This window comes from Megascapheus bottae, chromosome 22, assembly GCF_031878675.1.
Source record: "Megascapheus bottae isolate mThoBot1 chromosome 22, mThoBot2.hap1, whole genome shotgun sequence".
NCBI lineage: Eukaryota > Metazoa > Chordata > Mammalia > Rodentia > Geomyidae > Megascapheus > Megascapheus bottae.
The window spans coordinates 1,461,045-1,474,911 of NC_143530.1; the positions used below are offsets into that span (position 1 = coordinate 1,461,045).

Below are 13,867 nucleotides of genomic sequence, written 5' to 3' on the forward strand. Positions count from 1 at the left end.
TGTGTATTTAGTTACAAACTGCCCAGCTTTGTTCTGACGATAATCAGAATTTTTAAAGCACTTCTTTTTGAACCTCTGTCCAGCAGTTCTGAGGACCTGCAGTGGATACCATGCCCGGTGCTTTGTGCCCATATTGCAGAGCTAGGCGGAGGCCGGGTGTGGCGGGTGCTTTATGCCTGTGGGTCAGATAGCAACGCCAAGTCTCCTCCTCTGTTACTCATTGTGCGTGCCCAGCTCCCGACATGTTGTCTTCATCCATTCTCACAGGGCAGGACATTTGTGGATTATCGACAGCATTGCAGACAGACACTTTCTGTGGCAAAGCTGAAGTGGCTTTGTTGAGCACCTCACACATCTCTTAGTTTCCTGGAAGGAAAAGGTTCTAAGAAACACGAGGGCTTTTTAAAGCAAGCGATGCAAATAAGTCTTTAGGTTGTGTCCAAAGCAAATGTCACACAACGGTTACCTCGCAATCACACAATCATCATCTGTTGAGTTCAATAAAATAAGACCCCAAATAATGGTGAATGAGCTTTAACATTTTAGTAGACTTCAAATAAAGAGGTTTTCCATAGTTGACTATGTCACGGGATATTGATCAGTTTACCTAATTTGTGAGCATCTGCCAATAAGGGTGATGGATAAAACAGATGGCCAAGTGTTTGGTCCAACAGTGTCTCATTTTTAATAATCAGCTATCACTTTATTCTCTCAAAGCTATTGCTTATTCGCACAAAGATAGTCATCTAAAGTAACTTTTGGAAGCCATAATACTGCAAAGCATGTTGTAGCTTCCTTCATTCGCTGAAGACTGCGCAGCGATGCCACCATTCACTAAAGTAACACCAAAGATGCCCAGACTCTCCTTATTATTCATTTCCACATTTTCCTTAGTTGCCAATCCAATAAACACACGTCTAGGCTGACTTTGGTCAGGGTGGGCAGGCGGGGCCTCGCCAGGGCCTCGGTGGGGCCTGGTGGGGCCTTGGTGGGCCTGGGCGGGACTCTCTGAGAACAAAACAGTCTTGAAGACACTTCAGGCTTCCTGTTAGCAAGTTTCTAATGGGAAGTGTCCTTGTCCACAGTGGGTTTATGTGTGTGGGGACCCAGGGCGTGGAATTCCAGGGAAGAAAGGACACTCAGAGCTCACCGTGGCCTCCCCGCCTTCTGTCCTCCCTTCCCTTGTCCCCCATCCCACACGCTTGTGGAGCACGAGGGCACATGCTCGGACACTGGAGAGGTTCCCTTGTGCAGTTGCACCTCCCTTTCCCTCTCAGAATGCTCCCGCAGGCTCAGCTCTACCCACATGCATCCCTGCTTGGCACTGGAAAGGAGTCTGACTTTTCCTTGAGCGGCGAGCATTTTCCCTTTAATCCTGGAAGGTTTTTCCTTTTTCTTTCTCTTATAGGGTGTGTTGATCTTCTTGAAAAATGAATATTTGTTAATTCTAGACTGAGTTGGAAGAGAAGGGGAGGGAAAAGAGGGGGAAAGAAGGCAGGGACGGGGAGAGGCGGGGAGAGAGGACACTGGTTTGCCAGGCACAGTAGCACAGCCTGTGTAAATCATTAAACTGCAACCACACCACTGGGTATTATAAATCATGCTTTGGGAAAATGAGATTTTGAGAGTCATGACACCTAGTCTCATTTTTATTTTTCATGTGATTAGGGGAAAAATGGTCTATATGAAAGAAAATAAAAAAGTTTCTCCTCTAATAGAGCCAGTTTAAACTTTGCAACTGCGCCGTCCATGAGAGATAGGAAGTCAATTCATCATTTTTTTTTTAAAACAATAGATGAGGATCACAGCCTACCACATGGAGGGTGAGCTTCACAGGACAAACTTTCTGCTGAAGAAAGGTACTTGAACAAACTGCATGAGGGACCAAAAATTCTGCTTGCCTGGGATCTGTTCTAAACAAGGCCAGGAACTTTGCTGGCATGGACTATTGCTGTGGAGAGCCTACGGCCTCTCTGACTTGCCGATCTCTTCTTCAGGGCTTGGTTTTGCAGAGGTTTCCTATGTTGCCCCCTGCAGGACTCTCCATCAAGAAAGAAGGCTCAGCAAGGCCCAGAGCAAAAAGCACCCGGAGCCTTGCTGCAGTGAGCGTGTCTGAGAAGAGCAGGGTCTACAGTCAGATTCTGCAAGGACTCTGGGGGCCGTGGCTGCACCCGTCAACGGAAGGCTGGGAGAAGCGTGGCTTGGCTTGGCCTGCCTCGGGGGAGCATGGAGAAAGAGGCTGAGCAGAACACCAAGCGCCGCGAGGTAAGGAAAAACGCAAACAGTGCTGAACAGTTCTAGAATTCGCTCCATGAGTTCACGTTGGTGTCTGAAAGCTTTCCCAGACAGGGGCTGGACGGTGAACCGCAGGGCTAGTGAAGCAGTAGGAGGGGAATTATAGCAGCACCGAAGCATCCGAGACTTCCCAGTGCTAAAGGAATTCAGCTTGGAGGATAAACACGTACTTTGCTCATTTTCGTGGATTCTGTCTGGGGCTGCAGAGAGGTGTGCGCCTTCCTCATTTTATCCATCGCGTTTCACAGACGCAAGGCCCAGTGTGTGCGTAGTCACACGGAATATTTGAAAGGCAGCCAGACCCGTGTTTATTTGTATGGGTTAAAACAAACCCATGTGTTTAGTGCATTTTATGGGAAGTATCGAATTCGTGACTCCGTCCACATTTCTAAGGAAATTAGCCCACGATAGCACGCCTTAGCATGGCCGTGCCTCCGCTGTGCTGACTTGATATGAGGAGGAGAAATATTCATTCATTTCTGCTTGAAATTTTGACATGTAAAGATAGTTAACGCGTTATATTAGAATGTAGCTGTCCCTTGGGGAGCTAGAATATATTTGCTGGTGGTGAGTTCTCTGTGTGTTTGTTTTCAATGGCTGGCCTTAAGAAAGAGTGAATGAACTCGTTTTCAACGTGTCCTTTCATTTTCCAAGAAGCAAAATGTAGTGACTTCAAAAAAGCTAGAAACAATATCAAATATAGGAAAGAGACATGTCATGGTAACAGTGCAACCTGAGATTTGAAATAGACTTGGATTAGAAGGGTGCCATTAAAAATAGAGAGGAGAGAGAGAGAGAGAGAGAGAGAGAGAGAGAGAGAGAGAGAGAGAGAGAGAGAGAGAGAGAGAGAGAGGGGGGGGGGGGGTTGAAAGAGCTCTATATGAAATGAGTAGCAAAATATTCAGTCTGCTCCTGGAAAACTGACTTTTATTCCTTCTGCAAGCTGTGCGCCTCATGCGTCAGCGGTCCACATCAGAATTGTGAGCAAGGACGCTGGCTGGTACCACAAGGGTTAAGTTCCTTTTGCTTTTCCAGTTTCAAATTACAATGAGAAGCCTCTTCTACCCCAGCAGGGTTCTGCTGACATTTCTCCTTAGATCTCTCTTGAAGAGGGCCCTGGGCCGTGCCTGCTGGAGGTGGAAGGAGCCCTGAGCGGAGGAGGTGGAGGAGGAGGACCGGGTGAATGGGCTGGCAGGCCAGGTCTCGGGGCAGGGAAGCTTACTGGCTCACCCAGTCCAACCTGGGGTCCCACGTCACACCAGCAGGACCTAAGGGTTTCCCCTGTGCTGCAGGACCCTCCTCCAGAGCAGCGCCCAGGGGCTGATCCGCCTGGCCCTGGGAGTTTATCTTGGGAAGAGCTCAAGAGCAAGTGAAGACACCTTGGGAGAAGATCAGCCTTCGCCATTGCAGTGCCAGAGGCCCTGCTTATCTTGATTCAATTCAGACAGGAATGCCTAGGCCATCTGAGCAAGCCAGATTAGCCATCTCTCCCTACACTCCCGAGGCAAAATCTCTTCACAACTGTGGATAATTGGGAGTCTGAGGTTCAGCTTTCTTAGAAGTGAGTGCTCCTGACACGGTCCAGAATATTTAAAATAGGCCCTTGAGGTGGGTGAGGGTGCTGGGCTCCACTGGCTGAAGAAGAGTGGGTAACTTTTTACAGCCACTGGGAACCTGTGTCTCCAAGGACTGAGACTCCTCTTCCCCCCCCCCCCCCCCCCCGTCTCTTTCTCTTCTTTTACGTAGTGGACTCAAAGGACTGAAATCCCAACGTTTCCTTTGGACAAAAATGCATCCGAGTGTGTTATTTTTGCTGCGGGGCACTGTGGGTTTTCTCTGGAGCGGCTGGGTTCTGGTGGCTTGTGCAAAAGGAGGCTTGGGAGAAAATCACGTTCACTCCAGCTTTATTTATAGAAGACTCCGGAGCCACGAGAGACGGGAGATCCAGAGGGAGGTTCTCTCCATCTTGGGCTTGCCACACAGACCCCGGCCTTTCTCGCCCGGCAAGCAGGCGTCCTCTGCGCCCCTCTTCATGCTGGACCTGTACAATGCCATGGCCAGCGAGGAGAACCTGGAGGAGCGGGGGTACTCAGTGGGGGCATCCCTGGCCAGAGAGAGCCGAGGGGCAAGGAGGGGACCCCCCGCCTCTGCCAACGGGTGTTCTGGCCACACACAGCTGTCCCGAGCAGCCTCGCTGACCACCCAGAGCCCCCCGCTCGCCAGCCTGCATGACGCCAGCTTCCTGAACGACGCTGACATGGTCATGAGCCTGGTCAACTTGGGTATGTTGTTCCTTGACCTTCTTGTGGGCTTGCTTTCTCACCCAGGGGCAGGACTTGCTCCCACTCCCAGCAGAGGAGGTGGTTCTGCTGAAGGAAAGCCGCACCTAGCCTTCTCCTCTCTAGCTTCTGTTTCTTTCTTTCTTTCATTGAGGCAATGTAAGGTTTTTGCTTCAGGCAACCAAGTCCATGAGTCTGTATGTACTCGCTATGTGTACTCTATCTAATGCATACTCTATATTATTGAATGTGAGCAGCTGCAATTACACAGTCACAGTGTGACCGTGGGGGGAGATTTGGATCTTTTCAGATCTTGTAAAAATCTCAGCCTCACTTAAATATATACAAACAAAAAGGCAATAGTCTAACACAGGGAAATTTATGAGGCAAACTGTGCTTTGGGCAAAGAAGAAAAATAGAAACAGGCGCGGAGATATGGAGACGTGAGAGAAACCTTCTGGAGCCTTTCTGCTAGTTATTTAATGAGCCTATAAACAGACGCCCATTCCTACTTAAAACTTCTCATGTGAAGGGAGCTGCTACTGTCAAAACATCCACGTGAATTACCCAGCTCCTGCAACACCAGAAACTGTGACGAACCCAGAGTCCAGATGGGCTTCTGGAATCCCGTGGATTTCAGAATGCATCAAAGTCTCAGCCCAACATTTCTTAATCACGTTAGTGATTAAGTGACGCCACACCTAGTTGCTTTTTTTCCTTGAGAAAAAGAGGAAAGCTAAAGCTGCGGTGGTCTTGGCCTCTGCAGAGCTTTCTTTTACTTTAAATTATGGTTCAAGGAGCAATGACAATATGACTGAATGCTTTAAAAGCTCACTTTTACTCAATGCTTGGCTCTCCGTGGCCATTTAAAAAAATACGAACGTTATCAAGCGGTGATGTTTGATGTCTAGTATTTATTTCCTTTCTCAATGATTTTAGGACTTACCAACTTGAAATGATTTCACAAAGGCTGTAAGCGTTCTGGTACAAATGGAAGGTGAATGTACTGCCCGCAGACATTCAAAGGAAAACAACATTTGAACATATCTATTTTTGAAGACTAAAATTTGTACCCATAAATTGAATCCCCAGGAAGGGAGTGAGAACCTAATAATGTGACATGGGTTTTAAAATGCAATCTGTCCCGGTGTAAAATAACTGTACTTCATTTAAAAAGCCCCCTCGTGCAATGCTTCCCAGGAAAGTCTTTCAAGGGTGAGATCACCCCAGATCTTAGTGGCCCAGCCGTGCATTTGCAGTATTTGCCCAGTAACCTCTCCTCATCTGTTGTGTGCAGTGCTGTCCCGGGTCGGAGGCCAGGCCAGCAAGCAGCTTGCTAACCCGGTGGAGGGTGGAGGGGTAGCACTCAAGGGCCTGCCCCGGGTGCTGGCTGCACGGCTCAGGTGCTGGGGCATGAGCAGGCTATGCTGGGCATTCTAACTGGAGGGAATTACTAACCAGTTTTATCGCTTCTCCCTATGTGGGAGGCTCAGTAATGTGGCTCCTGGAACTTGTCACGCTGCAGCATTTCTGGAATACTAGTCCCCCATTCCAGTTCCACTGCCTCAGTACAAAACAACCCGCATAACTTAGATGTTTCAAAAGAAATCACAAGAAATGCCCGTTGGGGGTGGCAGGGGGGAGGCCGACTAAAATCTGACAGAGCAGAACGTGTTGTAGTTCAGCTCTGCCCTGCCCTGACAAAATGTTTATTGTCATTCAATATTTTGATCATTTATAATCATTTATGTTGTAGAAAAGTGTTAAGTACAGTTGCTAACTTTGTGTGCCATTACTTTTGATGAGTATAGAGTAAAAGACACTGACCAAAATGCATTGTACATCTAAACTAACAGGTGAAGCTAAAAAACCCCCAAGAAACAAAGAAAAAGTTTTATTTAATTATTTTTAACATCTTAAAAATCTTTATGCGATCATTTTGCTTTTAAATCAATACATGTTTGTTATATTGCTCATATTATAATACAGCAATTCATGCTTATGAGTTACACCAAGAAACCAATTCCATGTGGTCTTGAGAAATAATTTTGAATCTTAAAGTTTGGAAAACATTACTTATTTTATATCACGCTTGCTCACTAGTGATTTATCCTCAGCAAAGAATTTCTCCTTTGTGTAGCAGTTCTACAAGAAATGTCTGACAACAACAAGAAAGAAAAAAGACCGTACAGCTGGTTCTGAGGGGAGATGAATGCCTAGTAGAGTGGGAGAGACGGGAACCCCAGTTTTATGGTCTAGACGATGCTTCTAAAATACCCAGCTGCCACCTCGGGGGAGGGGGCGTGGGATTTCACCTTTGCATTCCTCCTGGGCAAAGGAGAGCAGAGCACACCCTTAGGAGATGATGAAACAAGATTTTCGGAGTCCTGTGGTGCGGGCTTCCTGCGCTGTTTCACACTCTTAGGACTCGGAGCCCTCCACCTTTCCAGTGTCTTAAAAGAGGTTCGTGCAGTAGAGGCCCCGTGGCAATAAATGGGCCAATTAGCAGCCACGAGGGGTCTGTTCTGAGAAGTCATGAGCTGTGAATACGTGGTAGGAGTTTAACCAGAATAAGGTCAATCAAGTTGAAGGGATCTCCAAACAGCCTCTTTGAGAAATGCCTGTTTTCAAGTCAAATGATAGATATTCTGCAGTTAGTGTGTCATTCAGGAAGATGTTTCTTTTCCCAGCCCGTGTTTTGCAGAACAAGGATAATCTAAACGTAATCCAAATGCACTTTCGTATTTACTAACACGTCTTCTTAAAATTCAGTGAGATTGACTTTGTATTCCTAAGGAAAAAGAAATATAATATACTAAAGGCAAAAAGAGAGGTAAAGAAACAGACTTAAGGCATATAAATATGTAAATATAACATCAAACATGTTATGTATTTTACCTTTAAACTACTTTATTTTGTCTTAAAGAAATCATATAAATGATGAATTGGGACTAGAAACTTTCCATTCTCTCATACATAATTCCTGGGCCAAACTTTGGCAATCATGTGTTGTAGACCGACAGACTGAGTTCTCTCATGTTTTTTAAACTAAAGTTATTGAATGTCAGTGGACTTTTTATGTAATCACTACCACTTAACTTTGTGAATAAGAAAAATAACATTGCGGTACCTTTTTATTTTTTTTCTAACAACTCTTAAGTGTTACCTATGCAGCTGAAAAGAATGATTCGATTACTGCCTCCAATATTGGAAGTATATGTCCTGCTTACCTACACATGTGGTGCGTTTCCAAGAGTCTTTTACAACCAATTTTTCATTTAACCTCTTCTGACACTGGAAGGAAAAATATTCTCATGTGTCGCACTGACAGATCTGTAGGAGGAATTTGTGTGCAGACCCACCAGGAAAGGCTCATCCCTGCAGTCTCTCCTGCAGGGTTGTCAACGCACATAGAACATAAGCAGATCCGTGTGCAACAGGCGCATGTGCAAGGCCTTCTGGGAGGGCCTGGTTGAGAAGGGGTCTCCCGGCTTCCTCATGGGTTATACCAGCCATACAAGGTAGCAAGTACTGGTGTTGCATTCAGCAGCAACCATTCTTTACAAACTCGTCCCTTTCCCAGAGAAATCCACTCCAGGCCCATGCTCGGCACCGTGACCAGCGTGCAACAGCTGGTGTGAGCCCAAAGGTGGGCATCATTGCTTAAATTCTTCTTTTAAAAAAGATTTTTTTTTTGCCAGTCCTGGGCTTGAGCTCAGGGCCTGAGCACTGTCCTTGGGCTTTCTCAAGGCTAGAACTCTACCACTTGAGCCTCAGCACCACTTCTGGCTTTTTCTACGTCTGTGGTACCGAGGAACCGAACCCGGGTCTTTGTGCGTGCTAGGCAAGCACGCTCCCTCTAGGCCATGCTTCCGGCGTCATCAATGGCCAGTTCTAAAATTGTAGTAAGTAGCAGCAGAATTAGAAAGGTGACCAGTGGTGTGGCCTGGGCAGCCGGCAGCCTCTCCTCTCTGCGCTCCTGCCTTCCCGCTCTCACCCGCCCAGCCCAGGGAGCCCTGGCGCCCTCCCTAGCCTCCCCCCTCCTCCCCCCGCCTCTGGTCGGAGTTCCTTCATAGTCACTGGTGCAGATTGGTTGAAAATCAGTTCATTGCACTTTGAGACGCTGGGGAGCCTCTCTTGCTTCTCCTCCATGGAGAGGGTTGACTGCCAGAGGCGCCTCTGCCCAGTTGAAAACCTCCGTCCCCCCCCACCCCCATCCCCACCTTACCTCACTCACCCCACCTCACTCCATCCCCACCCCACCCCCACCCCAGCCCATCCCCAGGGGAGATCACCCCTCCCTCCACCCCCCTCACCCCCACCCCACCCCATCCCCAGGGGAGATCACCCCTCCCCACACCGCCCCCCACCACCCCAGCCCCTGCTGAGGCGTCTTCTTATCCCCACCGCGTCTCCCAGGAATCACGATGCTCTCTCCTTTTACTTTTATCCTTTTGGCCTTTATTACTTCATCAGGTAATAACACGTTTCAAGGGGAAAGGGAAGGGAACAATGCCACAGTAGACGTGAATACCATGAACAATCCACCACTGGATGCAGCTAGTGGATCTGCTTTATAGAGGCCTCCTTTCCTTGCCGTCCCTCCCCACCCGGCGCTGAGATGGAGGAGAGGACTCGGGTGCACACAGGATGGGGGCAGTGAGGCGTCCTCAGCCTGGCTCAGTCCTGAGGGGAGCGCCAGGGACACACCGGGGAGATGCAGGGAGGGCGCCGACATGGGGTGTGTGTGTGTGTGTGTGTGTCCTGTGTGTGTGGTATGTGATGACTGTACCTGCGGTGTGCAGAGGTGTGTGTGTGTGACGGGATGGTGTAGTGTAGGTGGTGTTTTTGGATGTGTGGGTGTGTATCTGGTATGACAGTATAACATATGTGGCGTGTGGGGTGGGTGTGATGGTACCTGTGGTGTATGACGGTGTGTGTGCAAGGAGCACACGGACGGCTGCTCACACCCATCCCCAGCCATAAATCCTGCAGTGGCTGGGTTCAATGGCCCCGGTGTGGGGCCCTGTGCTCAGGCGTGTTTGTGGCCCCGGTGTGGGGCCCTGTGCTCAGGCGTGTTTGTGGCCGGTTCCCGCTCCCCACTTCACAGTGCATTTCCCCACCTGCTCATCTCTTGGACTGATGGCCCTGGCTAAGCTGTCTTTTAAGGCACGGTCAGCCCTGACCGGGCCCGGGGACTCGGAGGAGAAGAGGTTTGTTCTGACTCTGGTGTCGGGTGGGTGTTTCAGGCTCAGCTTGCAGAGCATCACAGCAAGATCAGGGTTGGGGAGGGGGCCCACCTGCTCCCCTCAGACGTGGGAAAGAGTCCCCAGCAGAAGGAGCTCCTGGTTTGCACGAGTTTTATCCAGTCGTGGTGGATGGATTATAGTCTAGAGGCAGAAGTGAAAACGCTGACGTGTTTAAGCCTCGTGTTTAGATCAATAAGGTCTTTCTTAGGTTGAGTAGCAAAGTAAACATTGACCTGCCTCCATGTCCAGAGAGAGAGAGCTTCCTTCTCTGTTCAGAGTGCAGAGTTAATGGACCTGGGGTGACGCCATGCACCACGCTGGAGAGTTTGCAGAGAACTTCAGCGAGGAACCCGCAGTTTGGCAATTTCTGAGCCGGTGGCCGTCTTTGTTTTGTAATGATAAGTCCTGTCACATTTCCTTTCATAAGCCGTGGAGTGTTGATGCTGTACAAGAAATCTTCCTGCGTCTTAGAAGCAAATGAATCTGGTCTCTTATTTAATTTCTCCCCGGAAGTAAATGTTGGCAGCCTATGTGGTGATAGTGAGCTAGGTTTTCTGGAATTGTTAGGAAGAAAATAGATAGCTCACAAAAGTCAGAAGTGACAGATGTCAGCCTGGCTTGAATTGTACTCGGCACTCCAGGACAAGTCCAGATGAACACAAGCCTTGATTTTTGTAAGGCTGGTGACATTCACCACCTGTTTTGTGCTATCACACTATGAAGGGTTCCGTATTCCTTATTACGCTCAGCTTTCATTCCTGCCTCCCCGTCCTGCGCATGCCGCTGCTCCTGTGGCTTCCAGACTTTATTTACTATTAGACAGAACTAATTCCTTTTATGTGTTTTCAGTACAGAAGTAGATAGCAGAGAGGACGCCAGGCTGCCAGATTAAAGTCCTGTGTTCTCGTCTTTCTAGCAGTGTGGCTCTGAGAAGTTGCGTGAGTTCTCTGTGCCTCTGGCTCTTCACTGGAGAAGTATGGCTAAGCAGAGCCCCTTTCACGTTGGGTGGTGGCGCTATTAAGTGAAACACAGTCAGACCTCGGTAACTATGGCATTGTATTTAGATCCCACATCTGCAGCACAGGGACAGGAGTGGCTGGACAGTCTGTGTAGCCCAGTGCAGAAGAACAAATGTGAGCCTCCCATTTCAAAATCATTAACCATCACCAGACAGAGTGCGCGGCACACTGGGCCCGGGCAAGGCCCAGCGTCCTCTAGAACTGCCCTGCACACACCCCCGGCTCGTGCCAGGCCTGCAGGCCTGTGGACAGGGGGGAAGCTGCGTCTCCATCCTGCATGTCCCCGTTCACCAGCCAGAGCAGCATCTCGCTCACCGCTCCTTTTTACCATCCTGCACGGGGCTCTCGGGGCCCCGGGTGGGAAGAGACTGCAGGCACCTGTTAAATCACTGGAGGAGAGTTTACCTGTGCCCTAATGCTTCTGCAGGGCAGTGCAGGTCCGGGGAGCAAGGCAGACGGGCGACCCAGCCTCAGGGGAGGCCTGCCTGGGAGACTGTGTGGATGACAGCCTGGCTGTGCTGGCACCATGCAGCCAACCCACAGACACGCAGCAGAGGGAGACCTAGGAACGAATTCCCCCAAGCTGCTCTTCTGTTTGTCAACCTTCACAGATAGCCACAAGGTCAGAGACCCCTTTGGCAGGGCTGCTGAAGGTCAGCTATCGGTTCAAAAGGCAGAGTGGTGAGCAGTGCACAAGGTGCCAGCTCAAAACGTCCAGCGGAGACGGTCAGACTTGGTCAGTTCCCGAGGTTGTCAGCACCAGGGCACATATGGACGGAAACCTTGTATTCTGCTACATTTCAAGACAGATCCATAATTTATAGTAGAAGATAATTACCTTAGGACTTGAAGTAAAATGATTTAAAAAAAAAACCACCACAGTTTACTGAAAGCATTCTGAAAGTTGGTTATATGAGTCAGTAATATCAGTGAATATAGTAAAACCATTTTCGAGAAAACTGTAATTGGCAATAAAAAAACAAAAAGCAAAGCCTCTCAAAGACAAACTAGCACAATCAGGCCTCAATCCAAATAACAGACTTAAAAAATTCCCAGCTAAGGAATTCAGCAAGGAAATCACTGGAGTAGAGGCAAACATAAGAAGATCTGTCTATGTATCTATGTATCTATCTATGTATCTATCTATGTATCTATCTATGTATCTATCTATGTATCTATCTATGTATCTATCTATCTATCTATCTATCTATCTTATTTCAGTCTTCAGGATTGTTCTCAACTCTGCACTACCTAAAATGACCTAGAATCCCAGGTTAAGGATCTCGAATGCTGAGTAGAATTAGATGACATTCTCACAGGCATTATTTGTATTCTACCACTGGTGTTCCCATCAAGTCAGCTGGGGTTATTATTGTCTTTCTTGTTTACAACCCCTGTTGTCCCCAGGCACTTCTTGTAAGTCAGGAGACAAAATGAATGGCAGAGCAGGCATGCCAACTATTTGGTTCTCATCAACAAGCCACTACTAGACCTCCAGGCAGGAACCCTCTCTGCCCTCTGACCCCGGAGGAGGCCAGGGGCACACAGCCCCACGAGGTGGCCTGTTTCTCCCCACAGCTGCCAGGGCGGAGGCTGGAAGGGCAGGAAGATCATTCCCAGCTGTGCCTGAGGGAGGGGTCCTGGGACAGACTGGGGGAGGGGCAAACAAACTAACAGCCTGTGCTTTAGCCTGAATGATATGCTTGATAACATTTTTAAAAGAAAAAAAAAAACTGTGGCTGCAGATTAGCTGATTCTGACCCCCCAGGACTGGAAAGTGTGGAAATGCCACAGACCTCAGCTGTACCCGCTTATTATCCCGAGGGCTCACCTAGAAAGGTTACCAGATACACTGACATGGCTAAACGAGCAGGAGTAAACCTGGAGACCCAGACAACAGAGTTCTTCAACAGAAACCCCACCTCGTGAGTAAGATGGAAAGAGCACACCTGGAAAACAAGCACCAAAATTACAGCGTAAGAAGTTTAACCAGGCCCTCAAAAATGAGGCTCATCTGACTACACCTTAGGTAAATTTAAAAAAGCATCCATCAATTCAAGGACAAACCCATTTCTTCAGAAAAGAGATGCCACATGCAAGTTTCCTACCAATCTCACTGACGCTCTCACGTGGCTCTTGGATCTTAAAAGAAGCACAAAAAATTGGGTTTGAAATAACAAGAGCAGTGAGCAGGAGGACGAGGAGGAACAGGAAATGTAGTGAGCTTCCTGCCAAATCCTAATGTGGTTGATACAACTCTCGCAACGATCACAACACTTTGTAATGCTGTACCTGTAAAAGTAGGCTAGAATTTGGGTATAACAGCATGAAGAGGGTGTAAAGCAAGCAGTTCAACCACGTAGAATCACCCAGTGTGCCCTAAGTGCATGCTCACAAATTAGAAGGGAATTAATGTTTTATTAATAATCCATCCTTATTTTGAATCACTCACTTGGGAAAATGAAAATGGAAAATGGAAATGGAAAATTCTTGGAAACAAGATAGCTAGATTTAGCTAGATCACAAGTGAGAAAGTTCTCAAGAATAAAAGAAATAATTGATTTGATTAAAAATGTTTAGTAGACCATAGAGGAAATATAAATATTGGCTAACAAATGTTTAATAAGCGTGTGTAAATTAATAAAATAGTCAGACCTTATTAGATAAAAATATCAAGCTGGGCATGGTGGCTCACGCTTGTAATCCTAGCTACTCAAGAGGCAGAGATCTGAGGATCGTGGTTCAAAGCCAGCCAGGGCACTAAAGTCCATGAGACTCTTATCTCCAATTAACCACTAGAAAACTGGAAGTGATGCTGAGGCTCAAGGGGTAAGGGGGTAGCCTTGAGCTGAAGAGCTCAGGGACAGTGCCCAGGCTGAGTTCAAGTCCCAGGATGGACCAAAAAAAACCCCAAAACAAAAATCATCAAGACTGGAATAGACATTCGATTGAGCCCTCTGAAGGGAGGGGATGGCTTTCACATCCATTTTTGAGAAGGAATCACGAAATGTCTGAGGAGAAATAG

At 47.8% G+C, this 13,867-nt stretch overlaps 1 protein-coding gene across 1 annotated transcript in view; it reads left to right on the forward strand.

Annotated features, from left to right (window-relative positions):
- The first annotated feature begins 3,684 nt into the window (after positions 1–3,684).
- Bmp5 (bone morphogenetic protein 5) overlaps positions 3,685–13,867 on the forward strand; it is a 70,910-nt gene continuing 60,727 nt past the window's right edge. Inside the window, exon 1 of the mRNA XM_090355467.1 lies at positions 3,685–4,577. Coding sequence (XP_090211593.1) covers positions 4,085–4,577 — 493 coding nt within the window. The 5' untranslated portion in view covers positions 3,685–4,084. The remainder of the gene's footprint in view (positions 4,578–13,867) is intronic.